Source organism: Spermophilus citellus (genome assembly GCF_964194105.1).
Source record: "Spermophilus citellus genome assembly, chromosome: 7".
NCBI lineage: Eukaryota > Metazoa > Chordata > Mammalia > Rodentia > Sciuridae > Spermophilus > Spermophilus citellus.
In genome coordinates this window covers 45,440,970-45,467,892 of record NC_138188.1, presented here as the reverse complement: position 1 = coordinate 45,467,892, position 26,923 = coordinate 45,440,970, and the positions used below count along the sequence as shown (strand labels likewise).

The following is a 26,923-nucleotide window of genomic DNA, read 5'->3' as shown; positions in this document are numbered from 1 at the left end:
AAAACAACTATGTGAGGAAACCAAGGCACGAGGTTGAATAACGGTCTAGGAGCTCATGGCTGGTGAGTGACAGGGCTTGGATTCCACCGAGGCTCTGGGCTGCTGTGAGACCCTCCCAGGATTGTAAGGGTACTGTCTGACAGTGACGTCTGTTAGTCTATTGTAGTCACTCCCCACTCACAGTCGGTGAGTTTTAAGGTGGAAAAGGGATGCTGCAAGCACAGGTGAGGGCCCAGCAACAAAAGTCACCAACAAGAAAGAGTTTCAAAGCACACAACTGACCACCGACAGTCTGGAGAAGGCCTGTTCTTGGGACTCGATCTGCACAGTCTAGGGGGAAAAGGGAGGGCGACTCCTAAGGGGCCTCTGCTGGGCAGTGTCTGTGTCCTCCCGAGCTGCTCCCCAGCACTGCAGTCCATAAAGTGGTGGTTCAGAGCTCACGCAGAAAAAGAGCGTGAAGGTCCACCGCACCTGCCCACTGAGAAGGCCAGGTCCTCTGCGGTGGGGAGGAGCCCACCCTCAGCCTCTGCTCTGTCTGTGCCCCACTCCATCCTGTGGCTCAGCACCTCCGGGTGACTGGCTTAGGAGCCTCTGCAACCTCCCTGGATTCAAGCTGGTTAGGTACCTCCCCGTGTGGCCCAAGGCCTTCCTCTTGAATGCCAACAGGAATGCCTTTTGGGGACAGACCACATCCTACATCTCTCTGGGGCTTGGAACTTGGGCTCCACCTTCATGAATCCAGGCTTTCCAGGGTCTCTTTAATGCTAAGTCCCTGTTTCCTTCTATGGCCAGGAGAAGGACCCTTGTTCCTCAAGATGTATTCTTTACCTCTTCTACCCTAACAAGAATAACTGCATCTGCTGGAAGACCTGTCACCGACAGAGCAGCCTTCATGTTAAGGAATTCCTTGATGAGCCTGTTGGAGGTAGAAACAGATCTTGGGGGTTCCAAGTGTGGATGAACTGCCCATTCTGCCCTAAGGCAAGACATTCCTTGGGTGCAATAAAGGTGGAGTCGAGAATAAAGGGACAGAGAGGGGAGTAGGACTCTAGAGTGTGAAGATGCCCCCAGCAGTGACCCTGTTCTGCAACAAATCAAAACAAATATCAACTGGAGGATGCGAGTAGCATACAAGAGAAGCAGCTCACAGGGATGCAGGGGTGGGAGGCACAGAGAGCAGGAGCGGGAGGATGCAGAGGGAAAGAGAAATCATGCAGAGGTTTCGGATGACACCGGACAAGCTGTGGTCAGCCCTATTTCTGTCCAGGAAGGAACGGGAATGGTTTTGGATGCTTTAGGTATTTAGATCACTGCAGCTGCCACTCACCTAACATCTGTGGGAAGGGACAGCAGCAGGAGCCCTAGGAGGAGGCGAGGGCTCTGGGAGAAGCACTGGTCTTGGGGAGCCATGGTGCTCGTGTATGATCTGGGCCAGCCAGGGGCCCTTGAGGTGGCAGGAAAGCCAAGGGAGAGTGGACTCAGGTGGCTGCTCAGTGGGGAACAGTTTGAGGCTCACACAGGATGATGGGGGGAGGCCAAGGCAGGTTGGGCATTTTGAAGCAAGGAGGTCCTCCAGCGCATCCATGGAAACCAACAGAGTGTCCTGGGCTTGGGCTGGGCAATGTCTGGGCCCACTCCCACCCCCTTGCATGAGGGTTTTGGAGGGATGGCTGCAACCAGGCTCTAACCCAAGGCAACGCAGCATCAATCACACAGCAGAGGAGCCCCGAGGGCTTGTGCGATAGGCTCTCAGGACCACACACCATACACAAAACAAACGAATCAAAGTCTCAAATGCTGGACTTTATTTTTTTTTTAATCTAGAGTTTCAATTAATCTAGATGTGAGTCTTGAGTCACTCTTTTTCAGTCTGAATTATGTTCCCTGAGGAATGTTTTCATCATTTTCTGTCACCTCCATCAGTTCACCCCTGGGTCACTGATGAAAATCTGAAATAATCAAACCAAAATGATATCTGTGGGAGCAAGGTCATAGGGTAAAGGGGAAATTATTTCTTGCTTAAAATAATAATTAAAAAAAATATAGAGGGCTGGGGATGTGGCTCAAGCGGTAGCGCGCTCGCCTGGCATGCGTGCAGCCCAGGTTCGATCCTCAGCACCACATACAAAGATGTGTCCGCCGAAAACTAAAATAAATAAATAAATAAATAAATAAATAAATAAATAAATAAATAAATATTAAAAAATCCTCTCTCTCTCTAAAAAAAAAAAAGAAAAAAAATTGTAGGGACTAGGGATGTGCAGCTCCTTGGAAGAGCAACTGCCCAGCACTACTAATACTCATATTTGAACCAGCTCCATAAAAATATATATCTATATATTATATATTAATTTTTAATTAATTTATAATTAATATATATTAATTAGCACAGATGCAAATTTTGGGGTACATCTCACAAAAGAGTAACCTGAGATGTTTTTCTAGAGTTGCATCTTCCCCACCAAAGGCAACATAGTCAGGTTATCAGAATTTAAAGGGCTCAGCTAAAAGCACAACAGCAGATGAGTAGGAAAGGGAAATGTTGATGTCAGAAGACGAAGCTTAACTGACCTCCACCCGGAACAAGGGTAACCAGAAGACTCACTGACTCACTCCCTGATTTATCCATCACATTATCAGCCAGCCAAATGAAAAAAAAAAGTTGGGTACACATCACAATGGTCTCTAAGCTACTGAGGGCCATTCATTCTGACCCAGCGAGGGGGATTCGTCTCAGCTTGTGTCCATCTCTTAAAATAAGTATTCTAATTTTAACTTGATAGAATCTCTCCAGAGTCATCCAGATCACAAGACCGAGTTTGAACCCAAGCCAGCAATAATACTGCTTATGTTAGCCGTTAAAGTAATCCCTGTGACCTGGTGTTACCAAAAGACCAGATAGAATTTTCATGACTACTTTAGTCACGGAGAAATGGAGCTGGTGACATGTGGCAGAGGCTACAGCACCGTTGAGAAGGAAACAGGAACCAATCCACAAGAGACCCCACGCAGCAGCAACTCCAGTTTTCCCTAAGCCTTTTTGTATGCGATGATGAATTAGAGACAAGACAGGGAAGGAGCACGGTCTGTGCAACATGTCTCTGGAAAACGTGGTGACCCTGCCAAGTATCCTCTCACCCACGGTGATGACTCATGTCCTCTTTCTTGTGCACCTTCTCAGACTCACCCACACACTGGGGGACAGCCATACACAAGCCCTCCCCCACCCCCCCAGCCCACTAGCTACCTCTGCCCTCTCACCAAAGCATTCCTTTTTACCCCAAGGTTACACCAGGAGCCACAAACTCACATGTGTAAGGGTGGATCATGCTGGGGAGGGTGGTGGGCGAGGTGGGGCTGCAGAGAGCCCAGGGGCCACCCCAGAATACAGCTGCCTCCCAGCTGTAAACAACAGTGGCTATCAGGGACACATCCAACCTGTCCTTGCCCTGCAAGCCAATCCTCTATATGGGGCCCCAAAAATCAGAACAATGTCAGCACTCAAACTTGGACTTCAATAACCTTAGACCAGGATCTGGGCCACAACACTGACTACCAGGTTGGGCTCCCTTTACCAACTAGGCAAGGGAAAGATGCACACAGCCAGGACCTGGGGGACTCCTGGGTGGGCATGTCCTTCCACTGCTGGCTGACTGCTCTTTCATTCACTCAACCAAAACTTGCACCACCTAGCAGCATCTGCACACACCACACTCTGCTTTCCTTCCTTCCTGTTTCCAAGGTCAAACGTCCTGTCTCCTGACCTCCCCTTACCTTCTCAAGAACATCACTCTAGTGTCCCCTGCTGCATGCGCGATCCCAACCACATAAAAACAGGCAGCAATGTTGCTGTCTGCAAAATGACCACTACCACCCTCTGGACCCCGTGTTCCCACCCAGTGGCTGGCCATCCCCTTCTCCTGATCCCCACTTATGCAGGTGCCTCAGAAGAGCTGTTGGCATTCACTGTCTCCATCCCCTTGGGTGGGCTGAATCAGGCGTCCTCCTCTGCCACTGCACCAGAAGATCGCCAAAGTCACCAGTGATCTCCACATTCCATGTCCAGTGCCATTTCTCTATTGTCCCCTTATCTGAGAAGGGGTGCCTTCTTCTTAAAACATTTTCTTTGTGTGGCTTCTGTGCCCCCACACTTCACAGGGTCTCCCTTCACCTTGTCCCTTCTCTCCCTACTGTCCTGCCTTGGGGCTCCATCTTAGGACTCTTCTCCATGGGTGATTATTGCCTTGGTTGCACTATCATCTATACGCTGGCGACTCTCCACTTCCTCTCTCCCAGCTGGCTTTTATCTACTCACCTGTTCCACCCTCCACAGCACCCAGCTTCCTGCACCCAAAGCCCCTACACTCTGCACATCTCTCCCTAATCCCTGCCCCCTGCCTCCCTCACCTCCTTCCCATTTCAGGAGACGAAACTCCTTTCCGTTGCTCGGGCACAGACACACCCCCCCCACACACAGCCACATGTAATACAGCCCACCGCATGCTTGATTTTTTTCAAAAGAAGTTAGAAACCTAGGTTTCGTGAAATATTAAGCATTGATAATTGAATTAAAAATAAAAAAGAAAGAAAATTCTGCATAGTAGAAACATGTCTGTGGCATAAATACAGCATGTAGCCCACAGGCCTTCAGCCTCTGAGGACGGCCTGCCTCCTGCTCCCTCCTGCCAGTCACTGAAGTGGTACTGCTAGCTAACTGCACTTCTTCTGCCCAGGAGCTTGGGCTCCTGGAGCTCTTTTTTACCTCATGTCAGAGCAGCCTCTAAAGGCTGGGGTGGGGCTTGGGGTGTACTCGGGGATTGAGTGAAGATGGCCTAGAAGGCTCAAGGCCCTGGGATTCAATCCACAGGACAGATAAAAAGGAGAAAAAAAAAAAAAAAAGTAATGGCTGTTGATGAAATTTAGGTCAGCAGAATAGGTAGCAGAGGACAGATCTTCTGAAAAACGAAACAGCGACCAGAGGGCCCATTCAGAAGTGGGCACACAGGCACCTCTAACACCCAGACAAGAGGAACGGGCACCCACACAGCGGCTGGCCCCCTCCTCCAGAATCAACCCAAGGCGGGCTGAGCCCTGTGGGGCAGGGAACGCTGCTCACCTGAGCAGGTGCGTCTTGTTCATCTCGGGGCCTTCGGTGAGCCAAGCTCCAGGTCTGCCCAATGGACAAATGGCCAGCAGGTCAACAAAGGGCTGGAAAAGAAGAGTGGCCCACACTATAGGAGCCTCAGGCCTGGGGGCCAGGAGGTAGGATTATAGAAAGCAATGAACGTACAAAGGTTACAGGTTCACAGAAAATGGTCCTGGGGAGAGCAGGAGTCCAGGGCCAGGGGACAGGAGGAACCCTCGCCTGGTGGGGGGGCTCCCAGCAGCAGTAAAACCTGAGGACTCTCGAGGTTTGATTTCTGTCAGGGAAGTACTGATTTAAAATAAGTGTGATGAGGTCTTTGCTAATAAGACTCATTCTTGAAAAAGAAATGTATGTGAATAGCTTCAAAAAAGTTAAAAAAAATAATTGTAAGAATTTAAAGATTTTTCAGTAGACCAGGTTTGGGGTCATATTTAAACTCAAGCCATAGGGTAAAGTGTCCACATGAAATGTATTTTGTAAATCTGGCTGTTAGTCAATCCATTTGACCATTTGTTTCTGTACTGGTTTGAAGCAACACCAGAAAATTCTGCATTTTTGCTTGAGGCATATTTTATGGAGCATGATATAACCTAAAAATCTGTTAGAGGATATAACAGAAAGCTAAACGGCATCAAATAACTGATTTTAAAAAGACAAATGAGATTTTTTTAAGCACTATTCAAAAACTAAATTCTATGGTAGGTCAATAAAGCAGACCCTCCAGTTGGAGAAATGTAACAAAACAAAACAAAAAAAAAACACTAATATTCATTAAAAGTCAAACACCATCCATGGCACTTTTAATAATAGTATTTCATTAAGAAACATATTTATAACTTGTTTTCCAATGCATATACTACAAATTAACTTAATAATGACTAAACCAAACATTTTAGCTCTCAAATTAGTCTATGTTAAAGAGGATCTTCTATTACACAGAAAAATTACTTGCTAAATTTGTTTTTTCAGAAGCTATATTCAAAGTGTAAAACTATCAAGTCTGTTTCCTTTGTGCTTTCTTCTGTGCATATGATATGTAGAGAAAGACATTAGATATGAACCACTTCAAGGCTCAAATTCATGTCCCAGTTTGATTCAATCAGGCTGTTCTTTAGCTGAAACTTCACATAATAGCACACTGTTCAAGGGCTGCACTGTTCTAAGATAGCTAAGACCCGACATTCTGGAATGTCTAGATATGCCTTGGTGACCTAATGGTGCATAGGCCATTTGGAGACCTGAAACAGATTCTCCAGCTATTCTGCCACCAAGCCCAAGTTACTCCAAACCACTCCCTGGTCTCCATTCCACCTGCACCACCGTGGCAACCTAGGGAAGTCCGCTTATGACAGAGTGACCTCGTCCTGGAGTCTGCTGTGGCGGTCATTCTGGACCCAGTAGTGGGGCCTTGCAGCCACAGGTTCTTTGAGGACCAGCTACGGAAGCTGCCACTCAGCATGGGCTACTTCAGCAAAAGGACTTAGATGACTGAACCTAAAACATAAAAGCTACTTCCTACATCTCTTCATTCCTTTCCCAAGGGTAAGGAAATACAAGGAAAAAGCCCCTGAAGATAGTTCTCTGCAAGAAAAGCAAAAATGTGTTGTGGCAGAGAGAAGAAGGGAAAAGGAGTTCTCTGGTCTGCATTCAATACTCCTTGACAGGTGGCAGTGGGCCAGGGGAGGCATCACTTGGAGCAGTCTTGTCACAGGTGTGTAGAGTGAATGTCCCCAGGGCCCTGCGCAGAAAGCCGCACTGCTCCTGTCCGCCAGCTGATGTCTGGCCAATGCACAGTGACGCTCCCCATTTCCACAGCGTCACACTCCGTGCTAATGGCAATAAACCAAGATTTCCAAAATTAGCGCTCATTCATTGAGCCAGAAACAAGAAACCATCCAGCCATTTTGGTAATTTAGACCTGAAACTTTTCCTGGAAAATTAATTTACAGGATATAAAACAACTGGGTTCCTAAGAGAAGGGAGTCAACATCATAGCAGACATCAATCTCCCTGCCCCAAAGTAAACTCCTTTCCACCTGCTCTGATTCTCCCATGTTAATGGTTTAGTCAAACTAAACCACAGGGAAACAGTTACCCATTAAACACTCGGCTCTCTCTGACTGGGAACGAGGCCAACTGGGAGATGTCAGACTTGCCTCCCCAATGTCTCATCCCAAGACACCTGCTCACCGGGCAATGGTCCCACTATCAAACACTCTCCTTCACACTCTCACCTCTTTGTTTGCTAAGATAAATTTAGTCAATTAAGCTATAAGCAGATGCCCTGCTATTGACAAATTCGACTCTGGAGGGCTAAGCTGACATGGTTTGTATAGAAACGTTATTCAAAATGGAAGCATTAGGTATGAGGCAATAAGGATTAAAATAATTCAGGTCCACCATCCCAGGCAAGGCAGATTTGTTTTTTCCGAGACCAAGGACTCAGAAGTGGAAATATCAGGAAGCCCTGTTCGGTCTGCTGTACTCGGGTACAAATGGTAGGTTCTGGAGCTTGCCTGCATCCCTGCAGATGGGAGGGGAACTGGGAGGCTATAATAAGTCAGAAGCAGATGCCAAGGAGCAGGGAGGACAGAACACAAGGTGGTATGATCCTTGTCACCCTTATCTGGGGGACGCTGACAGAGTGTGCCCTGAAAAAGAACAGAAAAGGAAACACTCCTCCCACAAATAGCCAGACTCTCTCATTACTGCAGCACAAGGAGGACGGAAGGCTCTGGGTCTGCAACCTGGAGAGTGAAAGGCCCTTTGTTTTCCGGCTCACTAAAGGAATGTCCCTGCGCCACAGGGATGGCAGAGACCAGCCCAACTCCAACTGAGGGCTTCAGTGCTCAGGATCAGCCTGACAGCTAGGCCCCTGTTCAAGAAATCTGAATCTTCAAGTTCTACACCAATGAGTCAGAGGCTAGAGGGCAGGGCGGGGCCCTCCTGGGAGAGAGTGAGGTGGTATCAGGACTGAACCAGGGACCGTGCCACATGAGGATGTTACCAAAACAGCAGATGTCCAATGAGCACCACATTTTTTAATATTTATTTTTTTGTAGTTGTACACAATAATTTTATTTATTTTTATGTGGTGCTGAGGATCGAACCAAGGGGCAAACGCTCTACAGCTGAGCCATAACCCTAGCCCCACACACTGTTCCTCTTGACAGCCAATGAGGCAGACACTATTTTTCTCCTAGTTTAGCATGTGGGGGACTGAGACGTGGTGGGTAAGTCACATGGCGGGTAAATGGCAGAGCAGGACACAGCCCCGGCCCTGGCTTCAGGGATGGGTCTGAACTCTGTGCTGGCTCTCAACCAACATGACAAGAAGCTCCCACTTCCTGAGCTCCAGGGGCAGGCCAGGTGCTCCCCTGGCTGAGTGGCATGCTTACCTCTCAGGAAGACCCTGAGGCAGAGGCTGCTGCCCATCCAGCCCTGTTCACCATCTACCAAGTGGCTGTACCAGGCTCCAAACCCTCACTCCAAACTACGGCTCATGAAGCTCCTGTTTCCAGGCTCCCCACACCCATCTGGAGGCACAATTCACACTTTCAGGGAGAAGGAGACCCACGCTTGGCAGTGCCTACAGGCAGGAGGCTTGTGCCTGGGCTGTGGGTCTCACATTCTGCATTCTAGAGCAGCATGAGGATTCACCTGAGGTTGGGCACCCAGTGTCCATAGGAACCCTGTCCCCCAGGCAGCTCAGGAACCCCAGTTTACTCCAATCACAAGAGAAAAAATCCCCACAGGTCCCCAACAGGGATTTCCCTCAAAAAGATAATGAAGCGCCCAAAGAATATTCACCCCAGTCCCCCACCCTCCCTGTCCCACAGCAGTGAAGCAACCCACACTTACGCTTTAAATGCTGGGAGGTAGGAGTATACAGAAGTGCTACTTAGGTTATAGATAAATGGCAGATGTTTTCTGATATCTGTTGTTGCCCAGCTGCTAAAAAATGTGTTCAGTAAGCCCTGGTCCCCGCCTGAAAGAAAACAAAAAGGAAAGAATTATGGTTCTCAGGCTTCTAAGACACTTCAATAATTTTATAGCCATATATAACTGGCCCTTAAAAACATGCACTAAGTCCATTTTACAATAATAAACTCCATGTCACAATATTTTCTTGATTTGATTCTTTAATTCGGGAAATACTTAATGAGTAGCAGCTACTGCGTGCCAAGTGCTGTACCAGGCACTACAGAGTCAACAGTGAACAGAAAAAGGGTCATCGTCCTCAGGACAGTCTGGGGTGGTGGATGCTGATGGCAGCTAGTTGAGAGTCAGGGCCACCATCACAGGTGAGGACGGCATGAAGGAATGCATGTATGCCACAGCACCATGTGAGGGGGGGGGTGGAAGCTCGGGAAGGCTTCCAAGAGCTGAGGGCTGCAGTCCATGTGACTGCTGCAGGTGTTGGTGTTACAGGCACGATAATCAGTGCACGCCACTGGCCTGGGGGCACTGTGGGAAGTGGGGGAAGGTGGACCGCAGAGTGAGGAATGTGTTCACAGCATGGAGGAATCTGAGACAAGCACATCAGAGTCGGACTTCAGACCTTACTATTCCCAGGTGAAGATTTTAGACTTTCTCAAGAGCAGTGGGACAGAAAAAGAAGTAAAAAGCAAACGAGAGCCACCTAGGGTACTGCCATCATCTTCGAGGGACGACCCCCCTTTCCCCGCCAGCTCACTGACAAGGCACCAAGGTCACATCATCCCTGCACCGACCAAGTCTCTGGGCACATGCTGGCCAGTCGTCATGTGGCCAAGGCCAGCTTCACTTGTGCAGCAGAGCGACTCCCCAGCCTCTGGGATTCCTGGACTTCCCACCTTCACGGAAAGCGAGGACCGCACCCAACCACTCAAAAGGAAAACAATAAAACTCTCAGAACTGGGCATCTGACCTGCGCCATAAACACTTAGTAACCAAACAGGTCACCAAACCACCTTTTGGCACCCCTCCCCCCCCCCATGTGGCCCACGCGCTTTCTACTCTATAGACTCATGAGATTCCAGAAGACACACTGGAACCAGAGTCTCCCTGCAGCAGAACAGTGGTGCCTGTGCTCCCTCCCTCCTGCTCTGCTGTGCACCCAGCTCCAGGGCTCCATCGACATACAGCAAGCCCAACACCCTGCAATACTGTTCCACTGCTTCTGGTTTTGAAGGAGGCTTCAAAACTCTGGAGGTTTATTTTTCAGAGGTCAGAAGTAAGATCAGAGCTTTAGGCTTAAAATGCAGATGTGCCTTATCCGCCCTCTGAGTCTCCCAACCCTCCAAGGATCACTGCCCTCACTGAGCGAGTGTCTATGGAGAAACCTCTCTGTCTAGAGGTCCCCATTCCTCAGGGACAAGCAATCCAAGAGAAAACCAGGGTTCACCCTCATAAGTTCTAAAGAACAATGAAGATGGGAAGAGGATACGCTTCACTGCTACGAAGATGCACTTCATGTCCCCCGAAGTGAGTCTGTTGAGATAATATCCCCAAAGTGAATGACACGGGATTCTTAAAGGAGAGGTCCCTCACCCCTTCTGCCATGTCAGGTTATAGCCAAAAGACAGCTATCTATGGACCAGGAAGTGAGCCGTTTCCAGACACCAAATCTTCAGATACCTCAACCTTGGACTTCCAGCCTCCACAACTGCAGAGATGATTTCTTATTGTTTACAAGTTCCCCTTCCCCAAGTCAACAGTATTTTCTTATAGCAGTCTAAACAGACTAAGACAATAACTAAATAAATATAAGAACAAAAGATGAGTTTAGCCACACAGACTGATGTATTTTGTTGGGGGCAGTTACTGGGGATTGAACTCAGGGGCACTTGATTACTCAGCCCTATTTTGTATTTTTTTTAAATTTAGAGACAGGGTATCACCAAATTGCTTAGTGCCTTGCTGTTGCTGAGGCTACCTTTGAACATGAGATCCTCCTGTCTCAGCCTCCTGAGCTGCTGGGATTACAGGCGTGTACCACTGCATCTGACAAAATTAATGTATTTTAAGGTACAAAATTTTAAAGTCAAAACACTACGCTCTTCACCAGAGGCTGATTTTGGGTTCAATAAAGATCCTCCAAATATGGGAATAGACACTAGTGGCTGGGGTACAGAGGCCAAAAGTCTTACTAATATCCTCTTCCACATAATCATCATAATAAAGACTAAGGAGGTGTCTACAACAGCTTTATTCATGGCAGAACAAAACTGGAAACAGCCCAAATGTCTTTCAACAGGCATATGAAAACATGCATACAGTGAAATACTATTCAGTCATGAAAGGAGCAAGCTACTGATGCACAGAGTCGGGACAGATCTCAAGGGAATTGCACTTAGTGAAAAACTCCAGTACTACAAGGTTGTACAGTGTGTGATTCACAGATACAGACAACAGAGTCATGATTGCCAGGGAGAAGAGTAGAAATAGCTATGGCTGTAAATGGGTATTATGCAGTATCCTGGCGATAGAACTGTTCTGAGTCTTGATGGTAGTGGTGGCTGCAGCAGCCTACCATGTAATAAAATGGCACAGAAGACTCGTACAGACGCACAAACATACAAATGAACAAATGTGAAACTGGTGCCATCAGACTGGTGGACTGTTTCAACGTCCATGTCCTATTTGTGGTATTATATCATAGTTTTGCAAAATATTGACACTGGGGGAAACTGGGTGGAGAGCATAATGGAATGTCTCTGTTTCATTTCTCGCAATAACATGTGAATCCAAAATTCACTAAAATAAAAAGTTAAAGTCTAAGGACAGATTTGGCCAAAAATGCAAAAAAAAAAAAAAAATATCAGGAACTGTTCTTCATTAGATTCTAAATTCCACAAGCATATGGAGATTAAAGCTCTTTGGGCTTATCATTATAATTATAATTAGCAGAATGCCTTCAGTGTAGGGAATTAGTTGTGGAATAAATGTAAGAACCCTGAGGATACTCTGGAACAGTGGAGAAGTTGAAACAGTTTATTCACCAAGGGAATTCTACTCATGGGAATATCACTAAGCCATGAAAACCACCATATAGAAAGACCATCAGTCCACTGTGTAAGATGAACAGCTACGTGCACTGCCATTATAACTAAGAACATAAACAGCCATAGCTATTTGTACAGGGAACATAAAATGAAACAGTAGCTGTGTCATGGGTGTGGGGTTGTAAAAGTTCCCTCCCTCTGCAGTTCCTTTTATTATTTTTGTAATCTTAAAATATTAATACAAAGGGGCCAAAAATGAGAACTATGCTAAGACATTGCTTTCTAAGCATTCTTATTATATTTATGACAAAGGATGATACTATTAGAAGAGAAATATACGTGTAGGTTATAAAGCAGATGAATACTAAAATTCTATATATCCACCAACTTAAGAAGTTGAGCACCACCAAATCTGTTCCCTGTGAACAATCCCTGTTCCATCTCACGGCCCCTCCTCCCTAGAGATGACAGACACGACTTCTGTAATTGCTTTGCTTTCCTTTATTTTACTACATATGGTGTATATCTCCAGACAACACATGCAGTTTCTCTTGAACTCTGTAAAATTGCACATCATACTGTACATTTTTCTATAGCTTGCTCTTTTTAAATAGCACATTATAAAGCCTTTTTAAATGAAACAATTCCACTTAAAAGGACTATGGGCTTCCTGTAATGCAGAGAAGAAATCTAATTGTGGTATTAAATCATAGTTTTGCAAGATATTGACACTGGGGGAAACTGGGTAGAGGGTAACAGTTTAACTTTGAGATCCAAAGTGCTGATCCCTCATGGCCCCTGGCCACAAAGGCCTTTTCCCCGTACCCTCAGGTACCCTGGAAGCATCACTAGCCCACAGACTGTGCCACAGGAAGGCTGAGCTGAACTGTGGAACCAGAAACAAGCAAGAAGAGAAAGGCAGCAAAGCAGACGGGGAAACCAGTGGTGCCTGTGTAGCTGGCAAATCTGAAACACGGAGAAGCTCACCTCCCAGGAAACAACCGTGGCCACTCATAAAAGTAGAATTAGATGCCACCTAGCAGTTTGTGATTTCTTGCATTTTATATATATATGTATATATATGTGTGTGTGTATATATATACATATACAAATATACATATATATTATATATATATACATTTTTTTAAATTCAGCAGTCTACGTAGCCTAGCCATCTTCTTCCAAATGCACAAGTCCTATGTTTCAAGGTCACACAAATATTTCAACTTCCCCAGGAAGATCTATGTGGTGTTAGCAATGTCTTTTCTCTTTTTAGAAGTCTCTAGACTTCAAAGCAGAATGCAAATCTAAGCACATCCATGTTGCAAAGCACACAAGAATTCCACGAAGATGACTGAATTCCCACTACAAAAAAATCCGAGGACTCTGCCCAGCACATTCAGTTCAGACTTCCAGAGGCAGGCGTATTTAATCTGACAAGTTAAGACACTTTTAATCTCAATCATCTGAGGACCAACAAACATGAGCAACAGCCCTCACCAGCAGTTGGGACAGGCAGGTGGGGGCCTGGCAACTCAGGAGAGGGGGAGAAAGGAAATGGAACAAAGGGCACATGCCACCTGTTCTGCAAACAAAAGCAGATGTCTGATGCTGTGTCATGGTTCTACCAGGCTACCCAAATGCTGGTAGTTACCTTCCAACTACTTGGGTGTTTTTTTCCGTCTTTTGGGCAGGGTCATGAACCTGGTAACCATGGACACACCAGGGTCAGAAACTGGTTCTATCAGTTTTATAAGACAAATGGAGTTGAGTGTTGTCTTTTAAAATTGGACCTCTGTTCAATGCTGTATGGTTCCGGGGCTCTCCCAGTCTACTAGCAGGGGGCTCGGTGCGGTGAGGGGGAGGTCAATTCTTATTTAAACATGAACCCTGCTATTTGCCCCAGGAATGCTCTACCCCCAACAGTGCTACTCAAAGTGTGGCCCAGGCTCCAGCAGCATAGGTGTCAGCTGGGAGCTGGGCAGAAATGCAGAATGCTCAGCCCCATCCCAGACCTGCAGAATCAGAATCCATTTTCATTCCCTGGTGATTTGTTTGTATATGAAAATTTGAGAAGCACTGGTTAAGAGAGTTTTGGACAATGACCCCTTTTTTTAAAAGGTTATGATATCAGAGGATGTGTGTCTTTAAAATGTCTTTTTGATGGGCTTGGGCTGGGGCTGGGGCTCAGTGGTGGAGTGTTTGCCTAGCACGTGTGAGGGACTGGGTTTGATCCTCAGCACCACATAAAAATAAATAAAATAAAGGTATAAAAAATGTTTTTTTGATAGAAAATGTCAAAAATTTTTACAAGTTTGGTACAGGCATAATACACCTGAAGATGAATAAAATAGGTGTCAGCTCTCAAATCATTCTCTATCCAGTAAGAGGTTGAAGGGAAAGATGCCAAGAAAGTAAAGTCAAATACTCATTATGCTATAATCAAGGGATAGGAGCTGAAATGTAATTGATCAAGGAGAGATTTGATCTTTAAAACTGACTTCCTAGCACACCCCTAGCAGACAACATTGCTCCTATAGGGAGTGTGTGGAGGATTAACACATCAACATGAATGGCCAGCCAGCTCTGGGGATTCTCCTAGGAGGTTTACCAAGGATCAGCTGATCAGTCCCAGGTTAATCCAGGCACTTGGCCCCCAGCACTGCATCTCCCTGGCCTCCATGTTTAAACCAGGAACAATTGATTTAGCCTATCACTTCATGTTGTAGCTTTTTTTTAATATAGTTTTTTAAAAAGAGATTTTTAATAACAAGTTTATGAAGTTATTATCCAAATGCAAAGAACCATTAATTGTTGGCTTGAATTTCATTTTCTCAGAGGCATGTCAAATTCTCCTGGCACTCTGAACATATCAGAATCATGTTACATAACTGTATAATTACTTATTAAATATCTGCAAGCTTTCAAAGAACATAAGCCTTAGAGAAGCATGGATTAAAAAAATCTTATTATCTACACCTATCTCTGGCTCTTAACTTAGTGTCTTGCCCAGATTAAAAGCTAAGAAGATTATAAAAAGAAAAAACACTGAGTGATATAATCCCAGTGACTCAACAGGTTGAGACAGGAAGATGAGAAGTTCAAGGCCAGCCTGGGTAATTTTGTGAGGTCCTATGCAACTAAGACAGACCTTGTCTCAAAATAAAAAATAAAGAGGGCTGAGGGTGTTGCTCAGTGGTAAAGCACCTCTGGGTTCAATATGTAGTAGAAAAAAAAATTCTGAGTGAATGGGCTTACTACAGAAATAAAGATGAGAGTGAAACTTCTAAGAATACTCCCAGAGTCCATATGCTGAAAGACTATACCACTGCTGATTTAAAAGGACGAAGTACTCGTAGGTATGTAGATCAGAGGAGGGAAAACAGCTGCAGATGCAAGATTTGAGGCTATTTCTCTACCTATGAAATGAGGACTGTATCAGCTGCTCTGCCAACTCAGAGAAGGGAATTTTAAGTAGTTAGCCCAGGGATCTTCCTCCATTCTACTTCATCCCTGGGATATAATATAAAGATGCTGCAGTGTGGGATAGACAGACCACATACACACACACACACACACACACACACACACACACACCCATAACAGAGCCCAGATCTGAGAAAGAGCTGGCTGTGCACAGCCCAGGGAACCTACTGACCTATACTTCAATGATGGTGGGTCCCCAGCGCTGGCTAGAAGGCAGGTCCTTAATCGATATTTGTTAGATGAATGAATGCATGAATGTGGACCTCACAGGTCTGTCAAGAAATAAATGAAAACGGAAACTGACTAGCCTCAAGATCCTGCCCACACGTGGCCCACAGTCCCTTCCTTCCTCTCTTTCTCACAGGGTTCACGATCTCTGCTGGTTACAAAACTAGAGATGAAAAAAAAAAAAACCCCAAATTACATGGGCACGATGAGATAAAAATAGCTCTCATGAAAAAACTTAATGTGTGCTCGTTTATTTTGCCATTATACATTATGACTTTTGCTTTTCATCTTTACTTAAGATACTTACTATTTAAACTATTGATTAAATGATACAAAAGCAGAAGCCCAGTTGTTTTCAAAGCAACTGATAAAATACTCTAAGGGCAAGAGGCAGGCGAACACTTGGACAGCAGGACAGACCCACCATGGAAGAGAACTTGAGACAGAGCCTTTTGTGTCAGGAAACTGAGGGAAGCCAGCCTGAGCCTCTGAGCTCTGTGGTTTGGACAGACAAGCGCTATCTTGAAAGACCTCAGTCCTTCATTCCTTTTTTGGGCAGGTCCCACATGTAACTTAATTAACTACAAAGATTAGATAAGGTGGCTCTGGGGTCAAATTTAATCTTTAATAGAATTTAGGACCAAATCCTTTCTGTTAAAACATCATGTCAAAACATTTTTTTACTCTATTTAAGGGTATCAATGACCACTTAGAATATGGAATATGCAGATCACAGATCTTAGATTTTACTGAAAGTAAAACCAAACTTAATATTTGCCACCGATTGATTTACTATTTTTTATCGTCTTTCTGAAAATTCAACTACAGAACAAAATTCCAACACACAATTAAAAAGTTGAGGGTATTTAGGTTATGGTAATTAAAGCAAGTGCCAAGATTTTTTTTTAAAGGCCCTCCAAATTGGAAAATATGCATTCCTCTCACTTAGGTTTCTGAAAGTAACACTACAGATGCAATTTAATAGATGGCAGATTTCAAGCACTAAACTCTTGTCTTCAACTGCACAAGTACCCTTAATTTAGGATACTTTAGAGTCATAGGGAGAAAGAAAATAAACCTCAATGCACATTCAGATTGATTTCTTCAAATTAAGAGTCAAGTGCTTCGGCTTCGTTTCACAGGAGGACGTGGAAGAAACAAAATTGCTGATTAGTACCTACCAGATCACCACGACCTCTTCTTCCTCTCACTGATAACAAGCCGGAACCTTATCTTGTCACACACTATCAAATGCTAGCATGTCTATTTCACAACAGCTATTGTTCAACACTTCAGGAAATTAACTTCAGTGATGAAGAAAGTGTCGAGAAAATTTGAAAACACAAAGCAATCGTACAGGAACTTGGACTCTGCCCCATGGAGAGTCAGATACCAGCCATGAATTACGTATGTGGTTACTAGCTCTGAACTCTAATGCTTGAGATGTCAGGTACCATGCATGCTTTGCCATATTAGGGTTATTCTTCTGGCCAGAGGCATGGGTAGGGGATGTAGTCAGAGGGCTGGTGATTAGAAGAGAGACAGCCACATTCCTTCCCATTAGAAGGACCCTGAAAGCAGCTGCAAAAGCTCAGTCATCAGCGGCCTGTGTGGCTTGTCAGTGGGCACCAAGCCCCATCAGGTTTTCTGAACATGGGAAAGAGATTAAGGACTTTCAAGATATCCAGATGGGGGTGGGGGTGGGGGCTGGGGTTGTGGCTCAGTGGTGGAGCACTTGCCTAGCACGTGTGAGGCATTGACTTTGAGTCTCAGAACCACATAGGAATAAACAAAATAAAGGCCTATCAACAACAACAAAAAGATATTCAGATTCAGTTCTGAAAAATTGGTCTTCTGCAATACTAATCTAAATAGGCTGGGACTTAAGGCCCTGGTGAGCGGCTGGGGAAAAACTGATGAACTTTAGAAAATATAACAATGATAAAAGAAATTCTGGAACTGTTTGTCTTGGTATCTAAGGGGTGACACCTAAGCAAAATTATTTCTATATAATTCTTAAATAATTTTAAAATAAAAATATTTTTATATTAATGATTTTTTACAAAATACAATGTATTGAAAACTTGAGGAAGAGCATGGTTCTCTCATTAGACAAGGACCTTGTTCATAAATACATGTTCACTGCCATCAAGCATTAGCCCCACAGGTCTTCATGTCATGCAGGTACTAATCTGGTGATGGTAAACCCCCTCGGCCCAGGGCAGGCTTCTGCAGCCTGGAGGGAGCTTGTTTGCTAAGGAAAATCCCCAACACACACTTCAAGTGTAAACAAGCTTTTATTTAAGAGCTACTACTTTATTCTTCTGTTGAATTTAAACACCCTGAGAACTAACTGTAGATTCTCATCTGCATAGTTGACTGTTTAATTTTTTCAATTAAAGCATTGCCATGAACAGAGAAAATTCAGCCCTTTGCCACAACCAGGCAGTAAATGCAGTGCCTCAGAGGAAGGCCAGCGGCTGGAAACCCTGCTGAATAATGAAATGGGCAGGGAGGTGCAGGGAGCTCACAGAGGTTTCAGGTTCTGGAAGTACTTTCAGAGTTGAGCACTCTGCACGCTGGGCCTGCCCCATGCTGGGCCTGCTCCATGCCTGCCCCCTGGCCCTCCAGGGCCTCCTACCTCCAGAACACAGTCCATGATCCAGTGGGCACCAAGCCCCATCAGGTTTTCTGAGCATGGGGATTGTCCCTACCAGATAATCAGCCTCATGTTCTCAAAGTGCACCCTGGAGAATTCACTGAGGCACACAACAGCTGGGTCTCTGAACTCTTATCTCCCAATAGCACGTAACACTCTTCTAGAGAAGAAGCTGATTCTCTGTACATGGTTAAAATCATGTGGATTTCAGGCAGTTGGCCGGCCACAGATCTATTTTAGAATGTGACTGACTTTCTGGATATCTGGCAGGATTCCACTTCCTTCCTTCAATTAGAGCACAGGAGGTGAGGAAAGCCACACTCTGAAGAGAAGGCTAAGCCCAACAGTAGACTTCTGCTAAAAGGCTCTGCTCTTCCTCTTATGCAAAAGTAACTCTTTGAGTATCACCAGTAGAAATAAGGAATACATGTTCTATACCTCAAAACAAATACAGTGTTCATCCCTTATAGGAAAGGTCAAGAGTAGGATCTAATAGTATGTCTATGAAGTTCAAGGCAGTTTCATTCGCTGGCCACGATGAACGTTTGACACATTATCTTCTTAAGGTTGCTTGGAAGAAAACTGCATATCTTGTTAGGTGCTGTCAATCATTATGGTCTGTGTGTGCCTATTCTACGTGTGTTCCATGTTTTAGCACACAGCAGTTTCTTTTTGGTAGGTTGTATGGATTGATCCATAGGGGAGTTTTACCACTAAGCTACACTACTGCCTTTTTAATTTGTTGTTGTTGTTGTTGTTGTTGGAGAGAGGCTGAGGCTGGCCTCAAACTTGCAATCCTCCTGCTTTAGCCTCCTGAGTAACTGATATTACAGGTGTGTGCCATAGAGCAGTTTCTTAACCTCAGCATTACTGATGTGTGGGCTGAATGTTTTTTTGTGTGGGAGGCTGTCCCTGATAGGGTAGGATGTTTAGCAGCATCTGTAGCTCCTACTTACCAGATGCCAGAAGCACCCCAACCCTTTCCTCCAACTGAGACAATCAAAAAATGTCTCCAGACACTGCAAAATGTCCCTCAGGGGGTACAATTGCCCCTCGCTGGAGACAGCTGGCTTAGGATGTAAACTAGCTAAATAGTAAAACAAGATTGAAACTTAAACTTCCTTCTTCTTCTCAATGAGATTAAAAATAACAGCAAATCCCAAATCCTCAGTGAAATGACTAAACAGAATTCAATTTCTATGAATGGTAAGGGCAAAGACCCAACCTCAGTTTTATGTATAACTTGAAATGTTTTTAAGTTTCAAAACCTTCATTTCAGCAATCTAACAAACCATTAGATTTAATCTTCTAAATTAAAAAAAAAATAAGATTGATTTTTAATTTTATTAACTAGTTAATTGAAGTGAATCTGGCATCCTGAGAAAGGCTGCTTCTGCCTGTTCCAAAAGGTCTACTCAGGGCAAGCCTTAGACCTGCTTTGAAGGGGAAGGGCTGCAGGGATCTCTGCAGTGCTCAGGCCTCTGGCCCTTCCCTGCTTTCCTCCCCTGTGGTCTGCCACAGTGTCATGTATCAGTGAACCCCTGCTGGGAGGGCTTCTTGGAACATGTCCTTCCTTCTGTCTATACAGGGCATTTTCTTTTTTCAAAAGAATCACCAGGAATAATTTTTAAAAGAACTGCCTTTGCATGTTAACTACTGGCTTTGTCTTTTTTGTTCTTGTCTTTAAAAACTGGCTTATTATTTTAGAGATGGACCCGAAGCATGCCTACTAATTCATTTGATTCAGATTCTCCAGTAAGAGAGCACTTGCCTAGAATGTTCAAGGCCTTGAGTTCAGTCCCCAGAACCACAAAAGAAAAAGTAAGTTCTTCAAAGAAGGTGTAGCCCCCTTTGCTTACATGCAGGTTACCCATACAAGAAAGTGCAAGCCAACTTTGCCAATGCCGTACCCTTCTGCCTTGCTGGTACCACTTGATCCGAAACGCAGCCTGAGAGAAAATGACAGTATAGAAACAGACTGTTCCCATGAACTTTCTGTCTTGGTTTTTAATGCCTCCCAAGAGAATGACAGCCAAATTATCAGGTTTATTCCTCAAGTTTCCATGGAAACAATACTTGGTTCTCATGTTAGCAATAGCTGTCAAACCCTCTTGAGCTAAAAGTTCACTCAGGTTTAAAGGCAGTAGTTATTTTTTTGTTTTTGTTTCTGCAGTGCTGGGGATCAAACCCAGGACCCTAAGCATGCTAGGCAAGTACTCTACCTTTGAGGTACATCTCCAGCCCTAAAGGCAGAAGTTTTTATTCATAAGTCTTGTCTTATTTTTGAATTATCATTGTACATTCATCATAGGCTCAGTTAAAGTCAGGAAAGTCATTTAAAGGTAAGCCTGTAAAACTGTCTTAATTTTAGTTAATCTTATGCATCTATAGAATAATAAAAAAAGAAAATGTACACAGACACATGACAGTGAAATTAAAAAAAAAAATAAGACAACTTTAAATGCTTGCCACATCTCATGCATCTCCCAGGCACAAGAACCAGTGGGTATTATACCTCTGAGAAGAACAGCCCCAAGAAGACACTACTACGTATCAGGCAAGACACAGATACATACCATCAAAACTACCTTGCTCAGAAGCAAGGCGCAACAGTTGGTTATACGTTTCAACTGAGGGCTGGTAGACAAAGACTCCGGAGTTGAAGCAGTCAGGCCACCCGGGGTCTGGGGCTGCGGATAATTCTTCTCTCTCGAAAAGGTCATCGATATTTGTTAGGACCTGATTCAAGGGGAGAAAGGCATTACAGAAATGTTTCCCCACAGCGTGCCCTTCTGAAGCTCTCCCCATGTTATCCAAGACAAAAGATGACGACAGCTGTCGGGCAGCTGGGACCTCTCGCCCTCCTCCTCCTGGGACACTTTCCATGATAGTGGTTTTACTGTCAGGTCCTCACAGCATTCCTCAAATGCCTAACAGGTCTCCATCTTTTCAGCTTCCAAAGCCACACTCACCAGAGTATCTGCATCCATAAACACGCATTTTGAGTACTGTGTGAGGGACCAGCAGTGAAGTTTCGTCAGTGTGACCCCCAACTCAGGCCTCTTCATTAACGTCAGATGAGCAGAGTCACCGCTGTCCAAGACATTCACCATGATGACTTCATCAAAGATTGTCTCTAAAGCTCTTCTGTCAAAACAAATTCCGGAAAACAGCACTTGGAGTCTTTTCACAACAAGTGACCATTCTAATATAAGACGGTTGCCTCACTGCCCTGCCCATCACCAGAACAATCTGTTGCTCTGCTGAGTACACCCCCTTACAGCTGTCCTGATGTTACTTCAGAACAAACTGTGTTCAGTTGCACGAGAACTTAACTTTATACAGTCATAAGAACTCTTTGTGGGGTAGATGAAGTACTTGTCTTAAGACATTATTATTATACATTCAATTTTTTATTATTCATTATAGTATTCGCAGCAGGTTGGAGAAATAGTTTCTAAAAACGTGACTGACATTTGGAAAGATGGTATATCTTTGTAACAGCCTGTGTTTGACAATATCTTATTAGAATTGATTCTTTCCGACTACTGCATATCTTTACAAATGATGCTGAGTAATGTATAATGAAGCTGTAAGTAGTTGGTTTTGCTAAAGCAATTGACTCAGAATTGTCTGAAGTCCTGTGTTTGGAAAAGAAGTTATAGGGCTTAGCTATTAGGTTGCCATCTTTGAGAATACAATATAACCTACATGTATCATGTGCTTAGCACTCTATTTAGCCATAGTGAGACACTTACTTTGGTTTGTGAGGTACAAAACTTCCCCACAGCCAGGATTAACTCAATCTTCATTTTAGAAAGCTCCTGAGGTAGGTTAGTGCAGGGAACTTAGATACGACACTAAACTCAGCACTAGAGAAAAAAGGCATAACACAAACACACCAATTGCTGAAAGTTTTTAACGAAGTGAGATATAAAGAAAAGAACTGGCAGTGTATTCTGTCTCCATTGCTGTACAAAAATATGTTCTAGTTTATGCAATAAACTTGATATTTTAATAAGAAATGCTCAGGGCACCACTGAGTCACTGTGGATCAGAGGTGGTGGGGATACAAGATCTGGCTTCATGAACACACCTCATGAATGGGCTGCACTTTGGGAAGCAGCCCTTTGGTCTATTTCTAAATAACCCTTCAGGCACAAGGCCATTCATGGAGAAGATAAATATATGTACACACAATGTCTACTTCTCAGAGGCCCTTGGCCTATGCTCACATTAAAGGAAAGTGGGGGATTCCATTTCTAGGAGATCCGGAAGACTGCAAAAATGAGCACCTCATGATTCTGCAATCTGCATTTGGGGTAAAATTGGGGGTTCATAACCCACTTCAATCTAATGTATGAAGTATGATATGTCAAGAGCTTTGTAAAGTTGTGAACAACCAATAAAAAAAAAAAATGAGCACCTCATGAAGTTGTTACTGTGCCCAGATATTTTTAAAGTTTGTATCAAGAACCAGGTAATTCATTCAGATGCTCTCAAATTCAATTCCAACAAATCAAAGTGAACTAACCCAACAATGAGCAGCCTGTGCCCCTCAGGGTGCTGTCCCCAGCAAAATCCTTAGTTCAGACAGCTCTCTGACAAAGATGCCGATGTATTATATTACAAACAAACATCTTTGGGTTACAAATGTCAACTAGCAATGAGAAAATTGCTACTTTTTGTTTAAAGTCGACTGAGGGTTGCAGCAGGACACAATGTAACTCCTGCTGTTCTATGGGACAGGAATACAGATGAACTGTGACCTCCTGAGGATGTGTTTAAGCAGAGAACACCTGGATGGAGGCACTCAGATCACTTGGTGCAGGGAGTCCTCTCCCAACACCTATTTGGAATCAGGATGACGGAGGTCAGAATACCACTTCCCAGAAGGGAGCCTGTTGAAATATCTCCCCAAAGCTAGCAAGAGGTTCTGGACCCAGGTGTCCTTCACTCAAGGACTCTTTCCTTTCTCTACCTAGTACTCCACCTTGAAAAGGGTGTGGTCTCAATGTCCACTGATGCCAGAAATAGCAGAGAAGGATGTCAGTGCCCCAAGGATGGACAGAGGGCCAGGCAGTGAGTCCTTACCTCATGGAGTCTGAGACTTGTGGAGTGGCAAGCACGACCAGCCTCCTGGTGGTCCTGTGCTGTTTCAGAGATGAGCCCAGGACCAGGGCGCCTTTGGCATAGGCATCGTTTGTGGTCAGTGTCACAAAGGCCTGATCTTAATACAAAGAAAAGAAGACACACTGGTTAGAATATCTTACCTGCGAAAGGTCTTGCCCCAGCAATAATTCAGCAAAATCAGCTCCTTAGAGGTCAGCTTGCTCTATCAGTAAAGGAGTAGGATTTCTGAGGGGGAAACCCAGGTAGTCACTTCAAGAAATTGTTCAAGCAGGGCATGGTGGTGCTCACATGTAAGCCCAGCTACTCAGGAAGCTGAGGCAGGAGGATTGCAAGTTCGAGGCCAGCCTGGGCAATTTAGCAATACCCTGTCTCAAAATAAAAGGTGCAGGGGATATGGCTCAGTGGTAGAGCATCCTGGGTTCAATCCCCAGCATTGCAGAAAGAGAAAAGGGAATGGTTCAAGACTACAGTTCAACAGGAATGTCTGACAACCTTCAGGAGGATGACCGAGCTGTACAAATTAAATCCAGACATACTAAACTCTCAGACTAGACAATAGAAAAATAGCTTAATACCAGGGAATGCATTTGAGGCAAGTGGTAATGAGGAGACTGGCAAGAGCATCTCCCTTTTCTCTTCCAAGGTGAGGTGCACAGTATTTTCAATAAACACCAATTAAACCGTCAACCTCAACTGAGACAGTCTGAAAACAGTGGTCACATTCTTTTTTTTTTTTTTTAAGTTTTCGGTGGACACAACATCTTTTATTTTATTTTTATGTGGTGCTGAGGATCAAATCCAGTGTCCCACGCATGCCAGGCGAGCGTGCTACTGCTTGAGCCACATCCCCAGCCCCACATTCTTGATTCTGGTGTGTGTTAAAGCCATTTCTCAGGCTTTTTATACTTACTCCTTCCTCTACCTGAAACAATAGCTCCCCTGTCCTACCACCCCTGTAGGGTCACTTTGAGTCTCTGCTCAAATAGCACCTTCCTTCTTGATGCTGCTACCTAGTCACCAATCACTGTTAAGTGATTTAGAGACCACCTCACAAGCTCTAGGAAACCTGCCTCCTCTTCTGTGGAGAAGCAACGGTACCCCCCTACCATGTCCCCTACATCCATCCCCCAAACAAACAGACAGACAGACTCATCTCCAATAATCACTTGTGAGAACAGAAGGCAAACACATGGGTTATTTTTCCTCACTCTCCAGCCTTCAAGATCACTCCAGGCTTTCCCTGGGACAATTCTGGACATTATCACCAATGGGATCTGAACACCAGCAGGTTGGTGGGCATCCAAATGCATAGGGCACTTAGGATCAAACTCTGGCTGGGGTCACTTGGGGGCACTGTTGTCCAACCAGGGAGATGGGACATTTTGTCATGAAGTCACTCTCTGTCTTGGGTTTCCTCATTGTCCCTTGCCCATTTTCCAATGTGGAGGCTGGAAGTAGTGGAAATTCCATTGAGAAGACAGAAGAAGCTGTGGGTTGTACACTGGGCCAGCGCATCCCCCAGGTATGGACCTGACTGCCACTTCACACATACACCGTTGGCCCTCTTGCAGGGCAGGCCACTCCTAAATTGTGAAATGACTAACTGCTGTTCCCCAACCCCAGGCAGTCATATTCTAAGAAAGCTCAAAACAGTGACACCTGTCACTTGACATGGGGATCAATCTCTGCCTGGACCTGCTTCTATTATTGTCAATCCATCAGGAGACTAACTTTTCCAAGTTACTCTGTACCAAAGAGTATACTAGATTATGTTTTAATGGAAATTCCAGGAGATCCTGGGGAAAAAAAAATTACTCCGAGTAGGACTCAAGGATTTCAGGAAGCAAGGACATGGATGATGTCCAAGATTAATAAGGGAGAGGCCAAATCCTTAAGAATACAGGCTAATCGACAGACCTAGCAAACAGTGCAAATGAACAGGAAAGAGCAGGGACATCTGGGTAGGTGTTTAACCTTCCTAAAGACAGCTAACTCTGTGTGACACCTGCAATCTTTCCGCAATCCAATTGCTGCAATAACCCCAGCTACTGGCCTCAACGACACGGAAGGACCAGCCAGCCCGGAGCTTCCCGATTCTGGGGGGCATATTCTTCCAGACACCAAGCGCCTCGCAACAAGTGGGGCCGAGGCCCGCCCCCGGGGACGCTAGCCCGGCTCCCAGCTCCCGGCAACCCGGCCCCAAAGGCCTAAAAATAGGCTCAGCGTGGCGGCCAGGGCCTCGCTGGGCGGCCCAAGAGCCGACCGAGGCCGCGGGTGTCCCCGCCGCGCCGCCGCCCCTGCCTGGGGTTCCTGACGGCGCGAGGCCAGGGCGGCACCCCGCGATCCCGCAGGGCGCCCCTGGGGGAGCCCGGCTCCCCCCCGCCCCCGCGCTCGGCCCCGCGGCCCGGCACCGCGGGAGCAGGCGCAGGAGCCAGAGCAGGGCGAGCACACGGAAGCGGGCGGGGGCTCCGCCGAGGCCCTCTCTGCCCGCCGCCCCCCACTCCGCGCCCCCCGGCTGCGGGCAGCCGTGACGCAGGCAGCAGCACGCTCCGCGCGGCCAGCAGCAACTTTGCAGCGGTCCCGGTCCCGCGGGGAACTCCCCGGGCCGGGGGCGGGAGCCAGGGGTCCGCGCCCGGGTCCGCAGGGCGGCGCGTACCTGTCATGGTGCAGTCCGGGGCTGCGGCAGCTGCAGCCGCAGGGTTGGGGGTCGGAGCTGCGGGCGCCGCGAGAGGAGTGCGGCCAGCGAGGAGGCGCGGCGGGAGCCAAGCGTCCGCCCCGAGCGCTCTTATAGCGGCCGTCACGTGGCCGCGCACGCTCCCGGCTGCCGGCCGCATCCTCCAGCTGCGCGGCCTCGGGGGTCGGCGGCTTGCGGGCTGCGGGACCAGAGTCCCTCGGGCCCCTCTCCTCCGGGGTGGACTTCCGACCCAGATCTCTGGCGCCCCTGGCCCTTCTACCCCGGGGCACCCGCCTAGGAGTGACCGCCTTCTTGTCCTCCCCAAGCTGGGAGTTGAAACGGGACAGCGAGGAGCAGAGGGTGGCGTTGACTCCCAAAGAAGCTAAATGTTGGGAAAATCAAAAACAAGCAAGCCTCAGATCACTGTAATTATAATCATTCATTCGAACTGCTTAAATTAAACATGAAGTTGAATTCCAGGTGTTTTTTTTTTTTTAAGGATTCCAAATAAAACTCTGGAATCACTTTTTAGTGTACTCAATTATTTTGTGGACTTCACCTAACAATTTATAATGGATATATGAAAATTAGATTTTTTTTAGAGCGGTCTG

At 45.7% G+C, this 26,923-nt stretch overlaps 1 protein-coding gene and 1 long non-coding RNA gene across 3 annotated transcripts in view; both read right to left on the bottom strand.

The window, feature by feature from the left end:
• Nucleotides 1-26,557, bottom strand: part of GYG1 (glycogenin 1) — a 33,886-nt gene extending 7,329 nt beyond the window's left edge. Inside the window, exons 1-5 of one of the 2 annotated variants that reach the window (XM_081302585.1) lie at nucleotides 26,295-26,557; nucleotides 23,600-23,735; nucleotides 21,478-21,652; nucleotides 21,082-21,244; nucleotides 9,008-9,134 (exon numbers count right to left, since the gene is read on the bottom strand). In XM_081302585.1, the coding sequence (XP_081158711.1) occupies nucleotides 9,008-9,134; nucleotides 21,082-21,244; nucleotides 21,478-21,652; nucleotides 23,600-23,735; nucleotides 26,295-26,472 (779 nt within the window). In that variant the 5' untranslated portion in view covers nucleotides 26,473-26,557. The remainder of the gene's footprint in view (nucleotides 1-9,007; nucleotides 9,135-21,081; nucleotides 21,245-21,477; nucleotides 21,653-23,599; nucleotides 23,736-26,294) is intronic. The other variant, XM_081302586.1, reaches the window with a different exon arrangement.
• On the bottom strand, nucleotides 1,785-9,001 carry LOC308653844. Its single transcript, XR_014023123.1, has 2 exons — nucleotides 5,117-9,001; nucleotides 1,785-2,146 (listed from the first exon to the last, which is right to left on the bottom strand). It is a non-coding gene; the product is annotated as an uncharacterized lncRNA (long non-coding RNA).
• Nucleotides 26,558-26,923: the final 366 nt, after the last annotated feature.